The sequence below is a fragment of the Colossoma macropomum genome, unplaced genomic scaffold (assembly GCF_904425465.1).
Source record: "Colossoma macropomum unplaced genomic scaffold, Colossoma_macropomum, whole genome shotgun sequence".
Taxonomy (NCBI): domain Eukaryota; kingdom Metazoa; phylum Chordata; class Actinopteri; order Characiformes; family Serrasalmidae; genus Colossoma; species Colossoma macropomum.
In genome coordinates, this window is record NW_023495761.1 from 2,294,125 (window position 1) to 2,316,283 (window position 22,159).

The 22,159-nt window shown below is 38.2% G+C and overlaps 2 protein-coding genes across 5 annotated transcripts in view; both read right to left on the reverse strand.

Moving 5' to 3' along the window:
* Nucleotides 1-13,901: 13,901 nt before the first annotated feature.
* Nucleotides 13,902-17,368, reverse strand: dleu7 (deleted in lymphocytic leukemia 7). Its single transcript, XM_036563498.1, has 2 exons — nucleotides 16,594-17,368; nucleotides 13,902-16,511 (listed from the first exon to the last, which is right to left on the reverse strand). Exons 1-2 carry the CDS (start codon nucleotides 16,867-16,869, stop codon nucleotides 16,305-16,307), a joined length of 483 nt encoding a protein of 160 aa, XP_036419391.1. The 5' UTR covers nucleotides 16,870-17,368; the 3' UTR covers nucleotides 13,902-16,304.
* A 1,835-nt stretch (nucleotides 17,369-19,203) lies between these two features.
* agpat3 (1-acylglycerol-3-phosphate O-acyltransferase 3) overlaps nucleotides 19,204-22,159 on the reverse strand; it is a 31,767-nt gene continuing 28,811 nt past the window's right edge. For all 4 annotated transcript variants that reach the window (XM_036563505.1, XM_036563507.1, XM_036563508.1 and 1 more), the window contains exon 10: nucleotides 19,204-22,150. In XM_036563505.1, the coding sequence (XP_036419398.1) occupies nucleotides 22,059-22,150 (92 nt within the window). In that variant the 3' untranslated portion in view covers nucleotides 19,204-22,058. The remainder of the gene's footprint in view (nucleotides 22,151-22,159) is intronic.

Below are 22,159 nucleotides of genomic sequence, written 5' to 3' on the forward strand. Positions count from 1 at the left end.
GGACCCACACGCACACACACACACACACACACACACACACGCACACACACACACACACACACACACGCACACACAAAGTTAGGAAAGTAAGACCTTATTAAAATTGTCTAAAGGAAAATGAACTGTGAACTGGAGAAAAAAATTAAGATATTTCCAAATAAGATATACCATTAATCAAATGTATACAATTTCTGTCCTGTAAATAATGAAGAGAATGTGAACCCTATCTCTTGGTTGGATTTGCTCTTCAACTCTTCTAATGGCCAGTAGGACCAAACCTACACAATCCTATAACCCTGCTACAAAAAACAGCATAGACCACCATGTTGTGTTTTGGATGCTGCTGTGCTGATCGACAAGCATGACCATGTCGGGTGACCAGCTACACCAGCAGCCGACCTGCACCAAACCGACACAAAGCAACATAAACTAGCTTAGACCAGCAAAGAATGCATGCTCGTCTATACTGTTTTTTCAGCAGGGAACACAAGAATAATTAAGCCAGTTTGCATTTTAGTCTTGTAGTTACTTGTGGTGTTACTGAGAAATACGGCAAATGTTATAAGACTAGGATATAAGTGGTAAAAGCAAAAAGGAATAATTTGAAAATACAAAAAAGTTGGAACACTGCAAAATGTAAACAAAAACCCTATACTGAATTGAAATAAGTACAAAGATGTCAAATGTTATATTGAAAAATGTATGCCCATTTTGTATTTGATGCCAGCAACATGTTTAAAAAAAAAGTCAGGACAGGGGCATGTTTACCACTATGTTACATCACCTCTTCTTTTAACAACACTCTTTAAGCGTTTAGAAACTGAGGAAACCAACTGCTGTAGTTTTCAATAGGTGACAGGTCTGGATTGCAGGCTGGTCAGTTTAGCACACAGACTCTTTTGCTACAGAGCCATGCTGTTGTAATACGTGCAGAATGTGGTTTGGCATTGTTTTGTTGAAATAATCAAGTACTGATAACAAACTGGAAGGTCCCTCTTCTCCTTTGCCCGTGGACGCGGTGTCTCCTTTGCCCGTGGACGCGGTGTCTCCTTTGCCCGTGGACGCGGTGTTTCAAAAAGAATTTAAAATGTTGATTCGTCGGACCACAGGACACTTTGTCACTTTGCCTCAGTCCATCTTAAATGAGCTCAGGCCCTGAGAGGGTGACATTTCTGGATCTTGTTTATATATGGTTTCTTCTTTGCATGGTAGAGTTTTAATTTGCATTTGTGGATGCAGTGATGAACTGTTTACACAGACGGTGGTTTTCAGAAGTGAATCATGTCTGTTTTTAATGCAGTGCCACCTGAGGGCCCAAAGATCATGGCCATCCAATACTGGATTCTCTGAAATGTTATTGAATTGTTGCACTATTTGCCTGCGCAGTCTTTCACAGAGTGGTGAACCTCTCCCCATCTTTACTTCACTTTACCAGTCTATTGTTAGCCCTGTCCTTAAACTTTTTTTGAACATATTTGTCACGCCTCCTCCGGAGGACGCTTACAATGCTCATTACAGAACCACACTGGGGAACCACCTAACAATGCCTTAGTCCAATAGAAACTCACTCCAATGCTCCACGTCACCAGAGTTTTGAGCACACGTTCTTCATTTTCACATAATTTGTTAGATAGTATGTAAGCCCGGTCTTTAGTTTAGTTCTTTGCAAAGTACTGTCAACATCCCTGTTGCATATTGAGCATTATACTGTTTGTAGGCTTGCCTGTGTACAACATGTTTTTTGTTTCACTTTAATTTGCCTTTTTGTGTTGCCCTACATTGTTTGATTGCTGTGTTTCGGATTCTTTCTTGTTTTTTGACCCTGGACTGTTTTTTGGATTTCCCCTCGATGCTTCTTTTAATTTGGTTGTCGTGCTCTCTGGTTTTGACCTATGCCCTGAGTTCTCAAGTAAAAACCAAGTAAGTTTTATTTTTACCCGCAAAAGTCTATTCTGTTTTGAATTTATAACAGTTTTGCTGGAATCAAATATAAAGTATGCATATATAAAAAAAAAAAAAAAATCTCAGTTTAAATATATGTAGACTTTGGTAAATTTTCAATTAAACATAGGGTTTAAATGATTTGCATATCACTGCATTCTGTTTTTTTCTTTACATTTTGCACAGCATCCCAACTTTTTGGAAAGGGCTGTTTACATATATATATATATATATATATATATATATATATATATATATATATATATACACACACACAAATTTAAAATTATTTGAAAATAGTACAAAGGCAACATATTAAATGTTGAAACTGAGAGGTTTTTTGAAAAATATATGCCCATTTTGTATTTGATGCCAACAACATGTTTCAAAAAAGTTGGGACGGGGGAACAAAAGGCTGGTAAAGTTGTGTAATGTTAAAAACACCTGGTGGTTAAGTGGCAACAGGTCAGTAATATATGATGGGGTATAAAAAGACCATTGCAGAGTCGCTGTCTTCCAGATGTAAAGATGAGGAGGGGTTCACCACTTTGTGAAAGACTGCACAAGCAAATAGTGCAACAATTCAAGAATAATGTTTCTCAACATTAATAAAAAAGGACTTGGGGGTTTCATCATCATCTCATGTAAAAGATTCAGAGAATTTGGAGAAATCTCTGTATGCAAGGAACAAGGCCAAAAACCATTATTTGCTGGCCACGATCTTTGGGCCCTCAGGCAGCACTGCATTAAGAACAGACATGATTCTGTAGTGGAAATCACTGCATGGGCTCTGGAACACCTCTGAAATCTGTCTGTGAAAACAGTTCATCACTGCATCCACAAATGCAAGGTAAACTCTAAAATGCAAAGAAGAGAGCATTTATAAACAGGATCCAGAAATGCTGCCATCTTCTCTGGGCCTGAGCTCATTTAAAATGAGGGGAAGTGGGAAAGTGTCCTGTGGTCCAACGAATCCACATTTGAAATTTTTTTTTGGAAATCATGGACTGTGTGCCCTCCGGGCTAAAGACCATCAGGCTTGTTGTTATCAGTGCACAGTTCAAAAGCCAGTATTCATGATGGTATAGGGGTGCATTAGTGCACATGGCATGGGTGACCTGAATGACATATACAGGTTTTAGAGCAACATATGCTGCCATCCAGACAACGTCTTTTTCAGGGACGGTCTTGATTATTTTAGCAAGATGATGCCAAACCACTTTCTGCAAGTATTAGAACAGCATTGCTCCATATTAAAAGAGTTCGGGCACTAAACTGGCCTGCCTGCAGTCCAGATCTGTCACCCACTGAAAACATTTGGTGCATTATGAAATGAAAAATACAACAAAGGGGACCCAAACTGTTGAGCAGCTGAAATCCTAAGTTGAGCAAGAATAAAAAACATTTCACTTTCAAAACTACAATAATTGGTCTCCTCAGTTCCCAAACACTTACAGTGTTATTAAAAGAAGAGGTGATAAAAAACAGTGGTAAACATGCACCCGTCTAAACTTTTTTGAAAAGTGTTGTTGGCATCAAATTCAAAATGGGAATATATTTTTCAAAAAACAATACAATTTTTCAGTTTCAACATTTGATATGTTGTCTTTGTACTATTTTCAATGAAATATAAAGTTTAAATAATTTGAACATCATTGCATTTTGTTTTTTTTATATTTTGCACAGCGTCTCAACACAATTTTCACCTATTCCCAAATCGGCCAAGACACGTTTGTTGTCTCACATGTCCTTTACTTGTTTTGCCACGCAGCTTTCAGGCTAATGTAGCTAACAAGTAATGTAGCCAATTACCTTCAATCTACATGTCTAAATAATCACACAGACATATTAAACTCTAACCAGTTGTTAAGTAAACATTTTTGACTTTTGAACATCAAAACCACATAAGCAATATTTCAGATTAGATAACAATTTAATGTGCTTGAAGACCATTGTGTGACGATCTAAGCACACAGTTTGCCCATTACTGATTGAAATAAGCTTCCATTACTTCCATTCCATTACTGGTAAACTGAATTTCCCCTGAACTATTCTTGAATTTTATTAGTGATATGACCACAGGTTAGCCATAAAGAGTTCATAGCATGCTACCATTACACTGTTCCACTATTTACCAGAGTCGAGGAAAAAAGAAGAGATAAAAGAACATGTGGAAAGACACTGTGACCTTAGTTTTTCTTTGGATTAGAAAAGACCAAACAGAAAGAGAAGCAAAAGAGGCAAAATGGATGGAGGAAAAGAACCAACCTATCTATCCTCAGTCCACAGTTGTGCTTTTTCTTAGCAACTGTTGCAAAGAAATCCATTCAGCCTAATGAATTTATAGTTGTTATAGCACAGAAGGGAACCCTCAAAGCCTTCAGAGAAGGTCTAATAATGTCTAGGAACTAAATACATGCCTGTAATTTTTAGTTCATTTTTATTTGGTAGAATCATGCTTGTATATAAACTCTGCAAGTTTACAGTACTACTGTTTCATTGTTCTGCATGAAAACAAAAGGGTCAAATTCTCAGTGGACAAAATAGGCTAATCAGGAATTGTTTTAGTTACGTGAGCTCTCCTAATGGTTAGGACTGAGGAGAAAACGTTCTCTGGTGTTAGATTAACTATCAGCACAATTAAGAACTAACAGAGTAATCAACCAATGTTTTGATTCCCAATAGGCTGGACCAATTTTGTGAGAAAAGGACAACACTCTAAGTCCTAAATACATCACCAACTGTGAATATGAGTGGCAGCCTAATCCGTGGGTTGTTAGAAATCGAAAACAGTGGCAGCAGTTCAATCCTACAGCTCACTACTGAAAGAGTCACAGTGAAAGTGCTACAAGGTAAAAAATATGATAATATGTCTGTCACAAGCTTCAAGTAAAGCATGTTAGCTTAGCACTAACAAACTACTAGAATCCCTTAGGGAAGCTGACAGAAGTTAGAGTTTTGATATGCATGGCCCAAACTGAAGGCCTAGCTCTAATAGTCACAGTCTGACACTGCTACAAAACATTGAGTTTCCAGTTTTAAAATGCTACACCTCTGAGCTGGACTACATTGTTGTCCTCACGCAATAAATTTGCCACTCTGCTAATATTAGCTCGAAAACACTACAAAAAAAGAGAGAGAAAAAAACCTACCAGATCTATCCTAACAGTGTCACATTTCACACACATTCAAAATTAATAATTGGATTAATAATTAATTAATACACTCGTATTGTCCATATTTGGACAGAAACCGGGCAGTACAAGTTCTCATTATGTTGTGTGTGATTTTTCCTAACGTTCTGTAAAGGTTTTCTATGCTAGGATTAGCTAATACGAAAGAACACTGTTGTGGGTGGAACAAAAATAGGTAAATTAAGGAAAATAAGGAAAGATACTACTACAAATCCCTTTATAAAGGTTTAAAAAAGACACAAGGTCCTGTCCAGTGACTCAGCATATACGAAGCATCAACGCTGTCTGGCCTGGAGAGAATGAAGAAACGAGGAAAAGGGGGAAAAACATCATCAGACCCCCCAGAATGAGTGAGCCTTCTTTGAAAAACTCATACCACACACACATACGCTCTCTCACATACACAAATACACACACACCATGACGGCCTGTCTGGCATGACTTCAGAGGACGGTGGGAGGGCGGAGGTGAGGAAAGTAAAGAACAAAAAAAGAAAGAGGGGAACAAAGCAAAGGCAGAATGTTTGGGAGAGAGATGTGGGAGATATGACCTGTTACAATTACAGGCCTATTCAGGTCATCACTGCTGCCTGCTTTTTGCATTATATTAGGAAAGAGAAGGAATGAAGAAGGAGAGGGAGAGACAAAGAGAGCCAAAAACTGTTAAAGCTAAAGAAAACTAGCTGATACATACAAAAATGACACATATAAATTCAAAACCACACAACTCTTTTTTTTTTACACCATTTGAAAATGCCAGCTGCTGTTTACAGTGTGTTAACATTTGAATGGACCAATTTTTCTGGACCAATGTGTTACCACACATATATATGGACCATTCTACCAAATGTAAAGTTTACACTGAGGCCCCACAGTAAAAAAAAACAAAACAAAACAAAAAACATTAAAAACAATGACTTTCAGACCAAGGACTGTGTTATGATCTACTATGATCTATCTAAATATACAAAATCATCATTTATAAAGTATCTATTATTAGGAGGTAGCTGTCCCAAACCCTAACCCCTAAATTTACACTTATGAAAATAATATTCACATTAAAAAAATAAATAAATAAGATCTTTTTGATTTCTTATTTTTTTGTTAATTCAAAGAATTTAGATTGATCATGTGTTTATCATATAGTTTAAAATATTTTATTAAAACAATGCTGTACAAAGTTTTCATGTCACTACTGACACACAAATGCCGTGTCTGAAATGGTGTCCTACTCAGTCCTACATTCGAAGGTAATAAAAGGTCTGTAGAGATGTTGCCACTGTAGCTGGTCTCGCTAATCCTACTCGAAGAAGTTTTGCATGAATCTTCAAACCAAACAATGCATTATGGGTATCCCTGCTACCCTAGGGTACATCAATTATGCATTACTTATTGCGGTGCATTGTGGGATTGTTTGAGCACACTGGATCTTCTGCACTATTTCTTTAGACACAACTACAAAATGGCGGAGCCCCAAAATAGTGCACTATATAGTGAACAGGGCACAGTTTTAGATAGTAGAGTTTTAGTATGTGGGCAGAGCCTTATTTGAGCCACACCCCTGCATTTTAGAGCAGGAAGTGAGACTGCATCCCTGTCCCTCATGACCACATGGTGAGCAGTTAGATTACTATTTTGAAGAAAATGTGCTCCAAAATCTGAAAATCAGATTAGAAACTGTTACCACAGAAACACATATTTTCTGCAATTAAGTAAACTTGTGCTTTAATAAAATATTAGTGAATAAAGTGTAAGTAAAACTGTTCAAAACTGTGTTTGCATGTACCAGCTAGCTTTGTTTGAGTGCTTCTCAAAATTAGCTAAAATTGTCACTACCAAAACAGTCACTACTGAAACATTTGGTAACGTTTCAAATGTAAGTGACAAAATTGAATGTTTTATCATTTATTTTAATATATATTAATAAACATAATTAAGGTATAGGGTCACTCAAAGCAAAAGAATTTCGGTCTGTTAAAAATCAGTTAAAAGTCCCGCCAAAAAATCTGACTTCGAACCAATTCAATAAAATAATTCATATTTATATTCAGAGACCACCCTTCATTTTTTTCCCCAGTCAAAACGGCCATTATGTACCATTGACAGCTACTCATCCTTTCAGACTCATTGTGTTAAGTTGTCTTCTCACAGGGGAAGGATGGACAGAAACACCTGTGGATTTTTTCAGATCTGAAGCAAGAATGGAGCTTGATTTTCTCCTGTGGATCATCTCATATTAATGGCTAAATTGCTTAAATAAATGAAGGGTGGTCCCTGACTTTTGATCCAAGGATAGGAAGGAAAAAAAGACCAGAGGAGGAGAGAGAGCATGGAAAACATACAAAGGACATTCAAGTTAGAAGAAAGAGAGGATGGATTTCAACATGAGGATTGTCAGAGTGTGAGAACAAACAGAAAAGTAATGAAATATAGAATAACATCCACCTTTTAGTATTGTTGTATATACTGAAACAAGACCTTTACAGTACTTTTCAGAGTTTGAGAAAAGTGTGTGTACACTGCCCATCATTGTTAGAACTGTCAAAAATATTAATGTGATATTGTTTTCTTAGAAATAAAGACACAAACGAGACTAGTTAGTACTAAATATGTAACATTATTGCAAACTGACCAAGAAAACAAGCTCATTAGTAGTAAATATATTTTGAAAAGTGAGGTGTCCCCAAACAGGCAGTGTATGAATAAAGGAAATTTCACATTCTCGTGCTTTTCCTGCATATTAGGAATCATTATTCCCAAGACAGGACTGTCACAGATATTACTTCAAATATATCATACATATTTACACGTCTTCATTCGCTTTCCTCAAATAAACCTTCCTGTGTTTAATATGTTAAAATGTTCCCTCATTAAAACATTTCGAAAAGTATCCAAAAACTTTTGACAGGCAGTGAACAAATGTGTGACCGAGAGAGGAAGGAGGGAGAGAAAGACAGAAAGAGTGAAAGATGCACAGAGAAGAATAGAGAGAGAAAAAGAAGACAACAGTGGGAGAGTCAAAAATGATACAAAAAGAAAGAAAGAAAGAAAAAAGAAAGAGCAAAAAAGAAAAAAGAGCAAGAGATAGAGAATTCAGGCAGAAAGAGAGAGAGAAGAGAGTAAGAGAAAAAGAATACAGAAAGAGACACAGGGAAGGAGGAAGAGACAAAGAAAGACAGAAAGACAGAAAGATGTACAGAGAGGAATAGAGGGAGAGAGAAAGAGAGAATAGAACAAGAGACAGAAAGGCAGACAGAAGAAAGCATAAGAGAGAAATGAAGATAGATAAAGTGAGACAAAGGCAGAGAGAGCGAAAGTGAGACAAGAGACAAGAGAAATTGCAGAAAGAAAGAGCAAACGAGAGAAAGAGAGAAGAGGGCAAGAAAATGTTAATAAAGGCAGAAAGAGAAAGAACGATCGAGAAAGAATTAAGGCAGAAAAAAGAGAGAAAAGAAAGAAATTAAAGCAAGAGATGAAGGCAGAAAAAAGGCAGAAGAAGAGAGTGAGGACAGTGAGACAGAGAATTGAGGAACAGAGAGAGGGAGAGGGGGAGATGGAGAGAGGGAGAGAGAGTGAAAGATAATGAAAAAAGGCAGAAAGAATGAGAGAAGAGGGGGAGTTAAGAGAGGACAGAAAGAAAGAGGGGGAACAGAAAAATGGCGTGGCGTTGACCCCCTGCAATGCACGTCCCACCCCCAGTGTCCCACCCACGCGATGCACTCATCTCCTGACTCACTCGTCTGCGTCTGGCCTTCGCCAGGGCACAGGAAGTGACACAACGGCCCAATCATCCGCCCTGCCAGACGCCGTCTGGAGTCGACACTGTTGCCCCACATTGAGCCGCCGTCGCCCAAACCCAGAGCAGCATCGTCCTGTGGAGGAGGCGGGGGGTCATCGAGTTCATCCCCATCACATGCGTGCTGTATGGAGGCTAAACAGCGGCCCTCAGAGACGAGACTCACAAAACAGGCTTCTGAGATCAGGACGCTCTACTGTACTGTAGTCTGAATGTACACCATGCTCAATTATAAAGGGTTCTTCAGACAGATCCCATAGAAGAACCACTTCAGTACAACCCATTTGTTGGTTCTTTGAATAACTATTTTTGCAGATGAAAAGTGTGAGTGTGAAGAATCTTTTGAAAGTTTGAAGAACCTCCACACAAAGGTTACACACCAATCAAATGGTTTCCTAGAACTTAAATCCAGGCCAGAAACAATTCAGGTACTTTTATTTTTATGAGTGTACAATTCAAAAATATAGAACCACTGTTTTCAGTCAGACCTGTCCAGGGTGTTTCCTGCCCCTAGCTCAATGACTGCTGGGATAGGCTCCAGCACCCCCCACGACCCAGAAGGATAAACGGCTTACAGAATGTGTGTGTATGTGTGTTTGAGTGTTTTCAATCATATGAAATTTGGTTGCAGATACATGTTGAGACCTTAATACTCCAGATTTAATATTCGTTGTCCACAGCGTCACAGGTTACAACTAATTAGAATTAGGCAGTAAAAAAAATATGAAATTTTAGTCCTGAATGTCCAGAATGATGAACAGAGCTGTGGAAGATTCTAAAATGACTGAAAATACTGTAAAACTTTGAAAATGATGTTTTTAATAAAATTAACATCCAGAATGCTTCATAAGTGTAGATCAAAACTCGAGGTAGATAATAAAAAATGACTATAAATCGATAATTACAGTATATCCATCCATCCATCCATCTTCTAAGTCTTACATCCTTCTGGGTCGTGGAGGGTGCCGGAATATATTATTTATCAACATGTATCGAATTAACATCTAAAAACACATTTTGTTGTCCATTTTATAACATTACAATCTATAATCTATTAGCGTACAAATTAACAATCATTTTAAACATGACAGGTAATACCAATGTTCACAATTATAGATCCATACATTATTAAAAATAAAGGTTCCTTGTGGTTCCTCCTAAATGGCAGTTGGCCTGGATCTCGGAAACATCTTTGCTAGATTGCTGTAGTAACTTTAAAATCTGTGGAGGTTCTTTAAACGTTTGGCACCTACATTTTTAAGAGCGTGGTGTACTGAGTAGGGAAAAGTTTTAAAGTTGGTCCTACATCAGGCTGAGTGTTGGGTGCACAGAGCACATAAGCACCACTAACACTGAGAAGCTCTGGGAGGTTGCGGTTTGTCCTCACGAAACACTGGGGTCAAACTCGCACAAGCTCTATGATCAGCTGCGGTGTTTTTGAACAGAATAACAAAAACTCTGCATGTACAGACAAAAGCATCCTTATTTATTTTGTACTAGAGGCCCTCATTACAGCGGGCAAACCACCGCCACTCCAGCTAAGTGAGGTGACATACAGCAATCACCATTTACTGCAACTACTTTTGTCTTAAGCATAAACAGCTGATGTTTGCTTCTTTGGCCACAACAAAGGGATGACAAAGACATACCGGTCAGTGGGGAATCTAATTGTGAGAAGGGCTATTACAAAAAAAAGGAGTCACGGTCTGTAGGAAAAATGCTGAACCCAGTACTTTATAATATAATTTCAATCAAATTGTAACAGGCACACATTAATGATGGGCCACATTCAATTTAATCACTTGTTGACTTTTTTGAGGAAAAACTAAAAAAAAAATATGCATTTTTGCTTGGGACTGAGATTAGTTACGTTAGAGGAAAACTGAAAGCTACACTATATGTCTCAAGGTATCCAGACACCCCTTCTACTTAGTGAATTCAGCTACTCAGTACATAATTTCCATACACTCTCAGAAATAAAGGTACTAAACTGTCACTGGGGTGGTACCCTCAAGAGTACATCTCAGTACCTTTAGTCAGGGAACATAATTGTACTATAATCCATTAAAGTTATATATTCTGAGTTGCACTGACTCCACACACCCCGTCTCGTCTCCAGGCCTTTTATTTTATTGTTCTGTTTTAAAACATTAGGTTATAAAAAAAATACAAATATGTACTTTTCACCTGGAAAAACATATTCAAGGTACACAACTGGACTTTAAAACCACTGTTGTACCTTTGAGGGCACATTTACATTGTTTGTACCTTAATGAACAAAAAATGTACCTGCACAGAACCTTTATTTCTAACTGTAGAAAACCACTGTTAGAAAGAATGGGGCGCTCTGAGGCAGCCACACAAGCCTAAGGTTACCATTCCTAATTCCGATCCCAGGCATCATCTAGAGGGGTATAAAGCCCCCCAGCATCGGGCAGCAATGGAACCGCATTCTCTAGAGTGATGGCGCTACATCCACTATCTTTGAGATGAGTTGGAGTGACGTTTGTAATCCATAACTGATCATCCAACATCAGTACCTGACCTCACTAATGTACTTCTGGCTGAATGCAATTAAATCCTCACAGCAATGTTCCAACATCCAGTGTAAAGCCTTCCCAGAAGAGTAGAGGCTGTTACTGCAGCAAACCTTCTGTTAATACCCTTGATTTGAGACGGTGGATCAGCAGGTGTCCACAAACCTTTGGACATATAGTGTATCTGTGAACAAGGGCACACATGTTGCCAATCTCTGAAGCCAGTATTTAGGGAGCCCGAGCACATTGTCGCGTGTTCCTTTACTTTAAAACACCTGCTTTAACTTATAAGCATGTGCAGTTCGTGATATTTCTAGGTTGAAAGCCATTAGTGTGGCGCGCAGGCCTCCAAAAGAACGGCTTCAAACGGGACTGTAGAGCGCCACACTGGTGATAATCTGTGTATGCGGCGCCCTCTACTGACCGACATCGGAATCGCTCGAGAACAGAGTCACTCATAGTCACTGTCACAGCTTGTACTTGAGAGAAGTACAGCAGCCTTTACTAACGTGTTATTTAATGCACAGTGCTGAGTCGTATAAAAGGAAATAAATGATGAAAAATGAACAAATGAAATAATGTTAGTAACCTATAACGTTGATGCAACAACAAAGCACGTGATCCGTTCTAGAGAAACTTACCGAGTCAGAATTGTTCACAGTGGTGCTGGTGGGAACCAGACGTCTGAAGAGTTTAATGCCTGTAAAAGCTCCTTCACAGAAAGTTATTACATGAAATAGTAACCGATCGGTTGACTGATGCCCAACACATTGTTTTACCATAGTGTTGAAGCCTGGTTCTGGTCTGAAGCGCATATTTATATCCATGCATGGCGGAGAGACACATGCAGGGCGTTAAAAGGCAAAATAGTTCCAAAAGAAAGCGTATTATTTTGGCTTTTACCATCATCAGCATTACATTTAAAGATTCGGAAGACTTGTGTAGGTTCACTAAACTTTTTGGATAAAGAAAATGGCTGCGTTTGTGTTGTATTCATTCTGGCTTCCATTGCCACCATTGTAAAGAAATCAGCCAGTGAAATTCTCTAGCCCCTCTAAATGAATCTCTTTGCTTCTCAGTGAACCAAATATGCAGAAGCTATCAAAAATCTGTGGAAATAAAAAAAATGTAATGTAAAAAAGCACTTTCTTAATATATACCCAAAGGAATTTAATAAGCCTTCGAACTGAATCAAACCAATCATAGCACACCTTTCTCTAAACCCCACCCCTAAATACAGACTGTCCAATTCTAGCTTAGCAGCTGTAGCTGGGCCTGTTCACCTCTGACAAGCTCAGTTCATTATAAAATTTTAACAGAATGTGAAGGGCAACTGGATAAAAAAACAACAAACGAGGTTTTGGCTCAAACAGCAACAAACTACTTTTGTACTTTGACTCATATTTTAGAAAAGGTGCCTCTACTGTCACTCAGGTACAGGATTTGTGTACTTTGTCCACTGCTGCTTATTCATACCCACCAAAAGTGGTCAGTAACTAATTACATCTACTCAGTTAATGTTAGAAGTAAGATTTTGCACGTGATTTGTACTCAGAGTTTGATAATACTTTTAATATATAAGCTGAAATGTAAGGAAAGGAATCCGCTTATGACTTTTTTGTAAACATACTTTTACATCATTATGGGTTTAGGTGACTCTACTCACCTCTCACCTCTGATACGGAAATACATGTATCTAGAGTGCAGTGCACACTATTCATTACATATACACTATTTGTTTTCAGGAGTGTTGTCTTTTGGTAGATTATTGAGACTAACACCAAGAAAAAATCCTGATAATAAAGATTCTGTTTTTTATTTTGTGAGGATGCATTTACAGTGGTTTTACCACATATTTCTACTGGCTTTGTATTTCACCACTGTCCAAAAAAAGTCTCTTGAGTTTTGTCAATTGTTATTTTTTCTACATCATTTGAACCTTGTTGCTGACTTTCACATTGTGTGAAAATTTCATGATGAATGGACCAATAGAAATGCTCCAAAATCCTTTGGAATAAAACCTCTTTACATTAACTTACATTAAAAGCTAGCCAGCTTTGCTTTCCACTGTAAAAGTACTATTTTGGAGATATGTAGCATGTAGGATAAGTAGTTTGGTTTAAGTTACCAAAAATGTAGACTAACTATGCCATTGAGTTGGTTTGTTTTCTTGAGTCTTCAACTTTCCTTCATAACTTGGTTTGTAGTGACATCTAGTGACTGTAAATGGCTACAACATCACTAGTGCAACACAACACAGATAACCATCAAACATTGGAATGAGGAACACAAATTTTTATAAAGGAAACGTCCCAATGAGTGGAGCATGTTATTCTACATGTTATACTGGAGCATGTTATTCATTATTTAATAGCTTTATGTTTAGCAACCATATTAAATATTGTATAAAACATCTCAACATACATTTGGTCTCTAGTTTATACTTTCCTAGTCTACACTGTACAATTTGTTACTGAATAAAATAAAAATCATTAATATAAAAGCAATACCGAGTTTTTAGAGATAGTATATTCTTAGAAATGAAAGGTTTTTAAATGGTTCTTGGTCTGGAAACACAATTCTAAATCGTCGTAAAACACTTTACGTGGAGGTTCTTTAAACTTTAAAAGCTTCTTCACATTCACATATTTCACTTTCAAAAATGGTCTAACCAATTCATGTAACAAAGCCTACCATTCTGCTTAAAGTAATTTATGAAAAACTCAAATGAAAGCATTTCTATCCTGATGGGATCTTGCATCACAGCAATGCTCACTGTTCACAAGTCACGAGTGGTCACTGAACAAACATGAAAACAATACAAACCATTTACTATTGCCCTCTCATACAGCAAAACACAAACCAAACAAATACAGCATGAGGTATTCATTGGAGTCTACAAAGCTGACAGTGTTTTCTACTGCCAATAATTTCTCAGTTAACTCGGGAACCTCACGTGTTGAAGCACCTGCTTTGTCATAGCTTGAATCCTTCATTTATTCAACTGTTTACATTATTTTGACAGTAATATGTTGTAAATTCACACATTGGAATACTCCTCCACATAAAGTTTCTCATAAAAATAGACTGAGCTGCAACAGATCCACTTCTTTCAGTTCAACAGTAATAAATTAATTTCCTAAATAAACAAATAAGATAATTTCTACAGGCTGTAAAAACTAATCCATGACCACTAATATGAAACACCTTCAATAAACACAATCGGAATCAAAGTAATCCCACTTAATGTAACTTAAATAACCCTATCACATGATATTTAATCTAAGGCTAGCTTTATAAACACATAAAATGGGGATCCCACTGATTTGTCAAAATGTGAGATTAAGCATAGAGAGACTTAGCCAGTCAGATTTCTTTACAGTGCTGTTGATAGGAACCAGGGGCTCTGATGTGTGCGGTATAAATATAGCCACATTATTTACTATACAAAAGAAAATGAAGCTCCACATGTCTTGAGTTTTATATGTAAGGTCGGTATGGGTAAAATAGTGGAAAATCTGAAAAAAAGTTTTCTCTGGAGTCTATTTTTATTTCGGCCTAACAACATGCTGCATTAAATACTCTGCTGCGAATGGGCTTAAAGTCTGATCTCATGATTTCAAAACTATCATGAACAATGTCTCTGACTTAAGGCAACATATTCATAACCATTCAGTATAACTTTCTGTGAGCTTTTAGAGGCATCAAATGCTGGTTCCTATAAAATCCACTGTAAACAATTCTGACTTGGTAAGTTTCACATCAAACCATTCTGAATGACTTTGTTTACATCATAACAAATGCCATCTAAGTCTGGTCTTGGCCAAAAAAGCCCTTGAAAATCGTTACAGATAGTTTGGGACCAGGCTCAAACCATCAAGGAGTGTGTTGGCATGGTAGAAAAACCAGTCCCAATTTGTCTAATGGGTCTTATAAAAGAAGTCACAAGCTTTCTCTGGGAGGTGTCTCACCATCTGTTTAGGCGCTGCCCATTAAAAGAACTGAGTCAGATAAAAGACATTCATTTTGCTCTGTCAGCTACTGAACCTGTTACACCTGTAGAGCTGCCCGGTGAGGACAAAGGCACTACAAGTATGTTTGACATTTTGCAGATATAGACAGAAAGCAGGAACATGATCGTAACATAACTTTCTGTTAAAACAGACAAAACAGAATTCAGCTTGGGCTAAATGTGAGGAGGAGAACAGCAAGTAGATGTGAAAAGCCAATTCCCTCAAAGTCTTTCAACAACAGGCAGAGAATTGTAGGAAAAAAGTTAAATACAATTATAAATCACAGCTTATAGGAAAATTGTGGCTGCAGCATAGAACTGAGCGATATGGCAATAATGTAGTATCACAATACTCACAATACTTCAAGAAGTTTTCCCAATACAAAATAAGGTGCGATATATGTCTTGTCTGGCATATGTCGGAGTAAATTCACATTTTAAAATACTATCAAAAGCTATTTTGACATTTCACACAGGCTGACATGCTGCACTAAATCCAATTAAACAGGACTATTGGCTCACTTTGTAGTCAAACATGAAGTAGTTAAGTAGTTTTAAGTACTGACAATATCCACGATATGCTCAGAAAAGCATACTGTGAGATAATTTATCACAACAACGATAGATAACTTCGTCATATTGCCCAGCTCCACAGTTCAGCACCAAAAACGAGCCTTGAAAGACTTGAGGTAGTCTCGAGTTCGTCAGTAAACAGTTAGCCTAACCCCGGTATCCTGAACTAGCTCCGGGTTTGCCAACCAAGCGTCCTAGCAAAACAAACGACAAACGGTCCGCAGAGCAGGTGAAGTCCCCACCGCTTTTAGTTCACATGTCTGAAAACGTGGTGGAGATGCCCACCAGTCTCCGGACAGCCCCCAGGGACGATAAACTGTTCTCCTCTCTTACAGCAGACAGCAAATTGTCCACAATAAGCTGAAGACAGACTCTCAGCTCCTTCAGGTCCCTGTCGGACTGACAGCCCGCCTCGCTGAGAGCCATTCTCTGACAGATGTTCCTCAGGTCGACGCTGTCCTGAGAAAGAGAGACAAGAAGTGGACAAAATGGACTTTAAACAGGCTGATAAGCTAAACGCAAGACCCTTTGAGCCTCTCACCTTGTGACGGAGGAGAAAACTCCCCAGGTCTTCTGACAGAGGTCGCAGTAAGTCCTGCTCTATCGATATGATCTGTGATAATATTTCGACTAGTCGTGAGAACTGGCTTTCTCTCGCCCTCTCGGCGACGGTCTGGGGTTTATGCTTGAGGGACTTTCTTCTGCTCCCCGAATCATCTGAAGACACCTCAGCGTTGCTCCTCGCCGTTCTGGTCCCATTCAGCTCGTGAAGAAGCTTCAGAGCCTCCATCTGGTGTCTCAGTGAGTGGTTCCCCATCTTCACCTGTAACGTTACGCCTGCAGCGCTTTTAGTGCGAAAACGTTAAAACGACGCGTCGTCTTTCAGTTTTTCATTCCCACGTTTTTCGCTTAAACCGCAGAAATAAAGTCCCCATCATGTCAACTGATCTTCCTTAAGCGCGTCTGCGTGTTGTGTCCTGCCTCAACTTCCCCATCGCGTGGTGTTTGGAAACATACTATCGTTGCATCTAGAAAGCCTCCTGCACTGCGCTACTGCGGCGCGCCGACTTCACATGACCGGATGTCAAGGGTCAGTGAGGCTCATTTAGAAAGTCCATGACTCTTGAAATTTAGTCAAGATGGAAGTCCGTCTCTGCCACTGGGGAAAAAAATGTATAGCCTTTTAGTAAGTCATAAAAATGACCAAGTTTTCCATAATTATGATTTAGTATAACTATGACGCAACATCTCATAATTATGACTTAACATCTCATAATTATGACTTAGCATCTCAATAATGACTGACGTGGTATCTCATGATTATGAGACAATTTTCTGATTGTTATGATAAATATGAGATATTAAGCTATTATTATGAGATACTGAGTTTCATTTTTATGCCATAGCAAGTCATAATAATGAGATGCTATGTCATAATTATGAAATACTAAGTCACAATTCATAAATGACTTGGTATCTCATAATTATGAGACAATTTTCTGAGATAGTGATTATTATGAGATATGAAGCCATGATTATGAGAAACTTTCTCAATACTATGAGATACCGATAGTATCATGTTTATGCCATAGCAAGTCATAATAATGAGATGCTGTCATAATTATGAAATACTAACTCATAATTTATGACTGACTTGGTATCTCATAATCATGAGAGAATTCTCTCACTATAGTAATTGAGATATTGAGTCATAACTATGAGAAACTCATTATAACGATATACTGATCATATTTATGCCAAAGCAAGTCATAATAATGTACTACGTCATAATGATGGAAAACTTTTCCAACTAAATGGATACATATTCTTCTCCAGTGGCTGAAATGAGCTTCCATGAGATTGTCCTAAACCAGCATAATCTTAGTTAAAACCAGAGACATGCTAGTGCACACAAATAGTTACCTGTTATCCAGTGCCCCAGATCTAAATGTATGACAAAGGATAAGGCACAGTTAAAGGTTGAGGTAGCACATATCCATCTGGGATTCAGACTCGGGTCCCATTCAGAAGGGATATAACAATAATATCAGTACTGTATCGATGTATCAACTATATGGTGTGGTATGGTGGCTATGGTGTAATTCGTGATCTTCTATATCCACAGTAGTGAATCAGTTATTGTGAAACTGAAAAAAGTGTACTTTTTAGAGAAATATCCAAATAAAATGTTTTATGGTCAAAGTTTAAAGTTAGTTTAAAGGACAATTTCATCGATATTTCAAGATTTCTGCTTAACTGAGCACTTCAGAGTGGTTTGAAGTGAAATGTGGTTTGAAAGAGAAACTGACAAGAGTCATAACTGTTCACAGTGGTGGTGATAGGAACAAAACGTCTGAAGAGTTTAATACCTCTAAGAGCTCCATCACAGAAAGTTATTCCATGAAATGTTTTCAAATATACTGTGTGTAATCAGGCCTCATTCACCAACCGTTCTTTAGGAAGAAAGTTCTTCTTAAAACCCAGTTATGCAGTTTTCACAAAGATTCTGACATTCAACAGTGTTTTCTTATTTGATATATCGGAATCTACGCACATTTAAAAGCACAAAAGTGTGAACAATTCTGTGGCTTAAGAACACGTCATGAATCTAACAGACATTTTCTTAGGACTTTTCTCAAGAACAACTTTAAGAAAAAAACTTAGGAAGATACGGATGAATGAGGCCCAATGTTTTCCAATAAGGTTTTGACCTGTATTTTTTAAAACACACCAGTGATGGAAGGGTACATGCAGGATGCTGTGAGGCAAAGTAGAAAAGTTTTTTGTTTTTTTTTCTTTTTTAAACCAAGACACGTGTAGGTTCACTAGTGGTTTCCGGTAGCAAATAAAATGGCTCTATTTGTGTTGTAGACATTGTGACCCCTGGTTCCTATCACCACCACTGTAAAGACATCTGAGTAAGCAAGTTTCTATACAATTTCACATCAAAATACTTTGAAGATCTCATCAACTGAATTATGCAGAAATTTGAAAAATTTGAATTCCCCTTTAAGCTCAGAGTTTGGACTGCTTTCTCAATGTCTGGAAGCAGCAACACGTTTTTAAATCCATAATCTTAACCATGGTAAGATAACATGGCAGTAGAGTGACACCCAGATATTTGCAGAATGAGCAAAAACACAAATTCCTATCACATACTGAATTCTTTAATTGATTTGGTAGATAATACAAAAAAAGGGGGAAATTCTGTAGTAATTTTAATGGACTATATTATTTCAATATTTATATGCAGTCTTTATCAACATACTAAACCTCGCCTAGAACAGAACATTTCAAGTAGAGTGTCTCACACACACACACTTCAAATCCCAGTGTGAGAACCACTCCTCTTATAAAATGTGGTTAAATGCATTTTTCTGTCCCACACAAATCTTAAACTCTACTCATCAGGGTGTGTGCTGATGATAATGTGTCTGATTCTGGTTCAGTTTTGCTTGTAAGCATACAGTAAGTGAATTCAGCCAAAAGGGGAACATGACCCAAAATCAGCGCAATAAAGCCCAGGATACAAAGCAACTGAATAAAAAAAGAAATCAGTGCTTTAAAAACAAAGGATCTTTAGTTTGTCTCTCTACACTGCACTCTATCTCCACTATGTCAAATGATGCTTTGGGAAAAAAAACAAGCTAATTATAGCATCTCTTTGCAAACACACTTGAAAGAAAACAAGATCGGAAAAGACAGATTATTCTTCTTATGGGCCTGATATCCCATGCATTTCTAAAATGATCAACTTTGACCTTGGTGGTCAACCATACCCCTCATTCTTGGGTACATTTGCATCATATAAGCTTTGTACAGATTTCCGTCATGAAAGACAAGACACCTGTGCAAATTACACGTACAGCAGCAGATAGGCCACACACTGATCTTTACAACATAGTTGACTACATATGATTCATTATCTACACATTAATCTATCTGCATGAAACCTGCACAATGCAAATGCTCCCGTTAGCCTGTGAGACCTAAACACATCCATCAGCTTAGAGGTTAAAGGGCTCTCTACATGCACACACCCCCCCCCAAAAAAAAAGCTGCACTATTCTGTTAAGGCTTGCATGGATCCGGGCGGTATAAAACAAGTTCATGAGCTAGCAACCTAACTGGTTCAATTTAAAGTGGCCTGAAGATGAACTCAACTAATTTTGAGCATTTCTTAAACTGAACCCAACAATTAGTGCGCTAACAAACGAACCCCAAGTACAGCCATCTGTAATGTTTTTAAAAACGCTCATTGCAGTAAAAACCATGCTAAATTGACAAGAAATATGCCTTTGGACAGTTACATTACAAGAATGTGAAAATGATAATTTATTGCTATGTGTTTGGACTCTGTGTGTTTCCGACGGGAGTGTGATGGATTGATAGACCACTACAGTGACATTTTAATATTCCACTGCCAATCCTCCAATAAATTACACTGCTATTGCTAAACGCTTATAGGAAACAGTTACTGGAGAACTGTCAACATCCAGGAGGAATTCCTGAAATTTATTTACAACTCAAACTCAAAAAAATGTTGATCATCCAGTGATTCACATTCACATGTGCTACACAGCCATTTGTCACAGTGAGTAACCTACAGAAATGAAATGGAATTGAACTGAATTGAAGTTAATCGTATGCATTTTTCTTCTTGGTCCATTTATCCCCTCAACCACCCTCTTTCAGTCTCTGTAAACCGCTGTAATGTTTTAAAGAACACTTAAAATCGGAAACATGGTCTTCTCTGCTAACTATCTTCAAGTCATCACTGTTTACCTTCCATGCACGTTTTATTATTTATGAAATGCTTAATCATCTTTATACAGGCAGTCCAGTCATAAAATAATTCTTGTGGTTTTCGTAGACCCAGACCCAGGTATGAATTTTTTTTTACTGATTTTACTGAATTTACATGGAATGAGAACAGACCTTTCTGCTACACCTCTTTTTGCATTACACTATTGACAATGCAATGAATCAGGGGAAAAAATGAGACATGGAACAAGACTCACTTTCCACTGGGGAGCCCCCTACTCACTACATTCATTTGCATCAACCCTGTTTGTTAATTATCAACCCTGCTGTTAATCTTTACCAATCAAGCCGTACCAACCTAATCAGTAACAAACGGATACGAAGGTCACGCAAACTCAATCTGAACTATGATGCGGTGGGCTGGCTGTCACCTGTGCTTTGCTGGCCTGGACGAGATGGCCCACTCCTACCACACACTCTGTATTAGTGTCAAAAAATCCTAGAGTTCTAGTTTGTAGCTTTGAGTTAAACGTTTGACAGAAACTTGGACACGAAAGACAGGGACGTCACGTTAACAGCATCTCTAGAAGTCCATAACAGCTAGAGAGTGGACGGCGGCCGGGACAGCTGCTGCAGAGCCGTGCAGAAGGAACCATTGTTTGGACATAGCAGAGGGGCAGGGGAATATACAGAGTGACAGGAAGGAGGTTAAGCATCTGGGACGTGGGGTTGGGAGGTGTCCAGCTATAGGAAGTGGCTTAAATAGAAAACTTCACACTACGTGGCTGTGTAGAGACCCCTGAGGACTGTTGGGTCTTAAGCTAGTGAGAAGGACAAAGGCTAGGAATAGGAGGAGCAGGCCGTCAATCACCCTTTCAGTGTCGCGTCATTGGTCAGCCTCAGGCTACCTCTAGGTAACTGAGGGAGATGAGTATTACTGATGATCTCACATTTGTATTGTTTTCTTTTCACATTTTGTTTGTTTTGCAACAATTGCCATAATTAATAAGTATTATTCTAGTTTATAAAGTTACAATTAACTATTCCCCAAACCCCCACATGCTTCAACGCCATGTTGAGTTTTTTTTCCATTATTTTTTTTTCCCCATTCAGTCGTAATTATTACTTTTTTTTTCTTTCTTTTTTATTAAAAAAAGGAGGATGACTGCACAGGTGGGCAACTCCATGTCTGAGCAGTGACGGCAAAGTGAGTGATACGGTGGCTGACCAGCGGAAAAAGTTCTAATTCTCTTTTTTGGCTTCTGCGTTGCCGTAGCTGGAACCCGTTTTCTTCACCTCCGTTACACCAATGAGACGGCGCACAGCTACAGAGGCTATATAGA

Coding starts and splice junctions, on each gene's coding strand:
- dleu7 (XM_036563498.1), bottom strand. CDS start 16,869: ATGGGGAACCACTCACTGAGACACCAGATGGAGGCTCTGAAGCTTCTT. Junction 16,512..16,593: donor GTTTTCTCCTCCGTCACAAG/GTGAGAGGCTCA, acceptor TCTCTTTCTCAG/GACAGCGTCGACCTGAGGAA.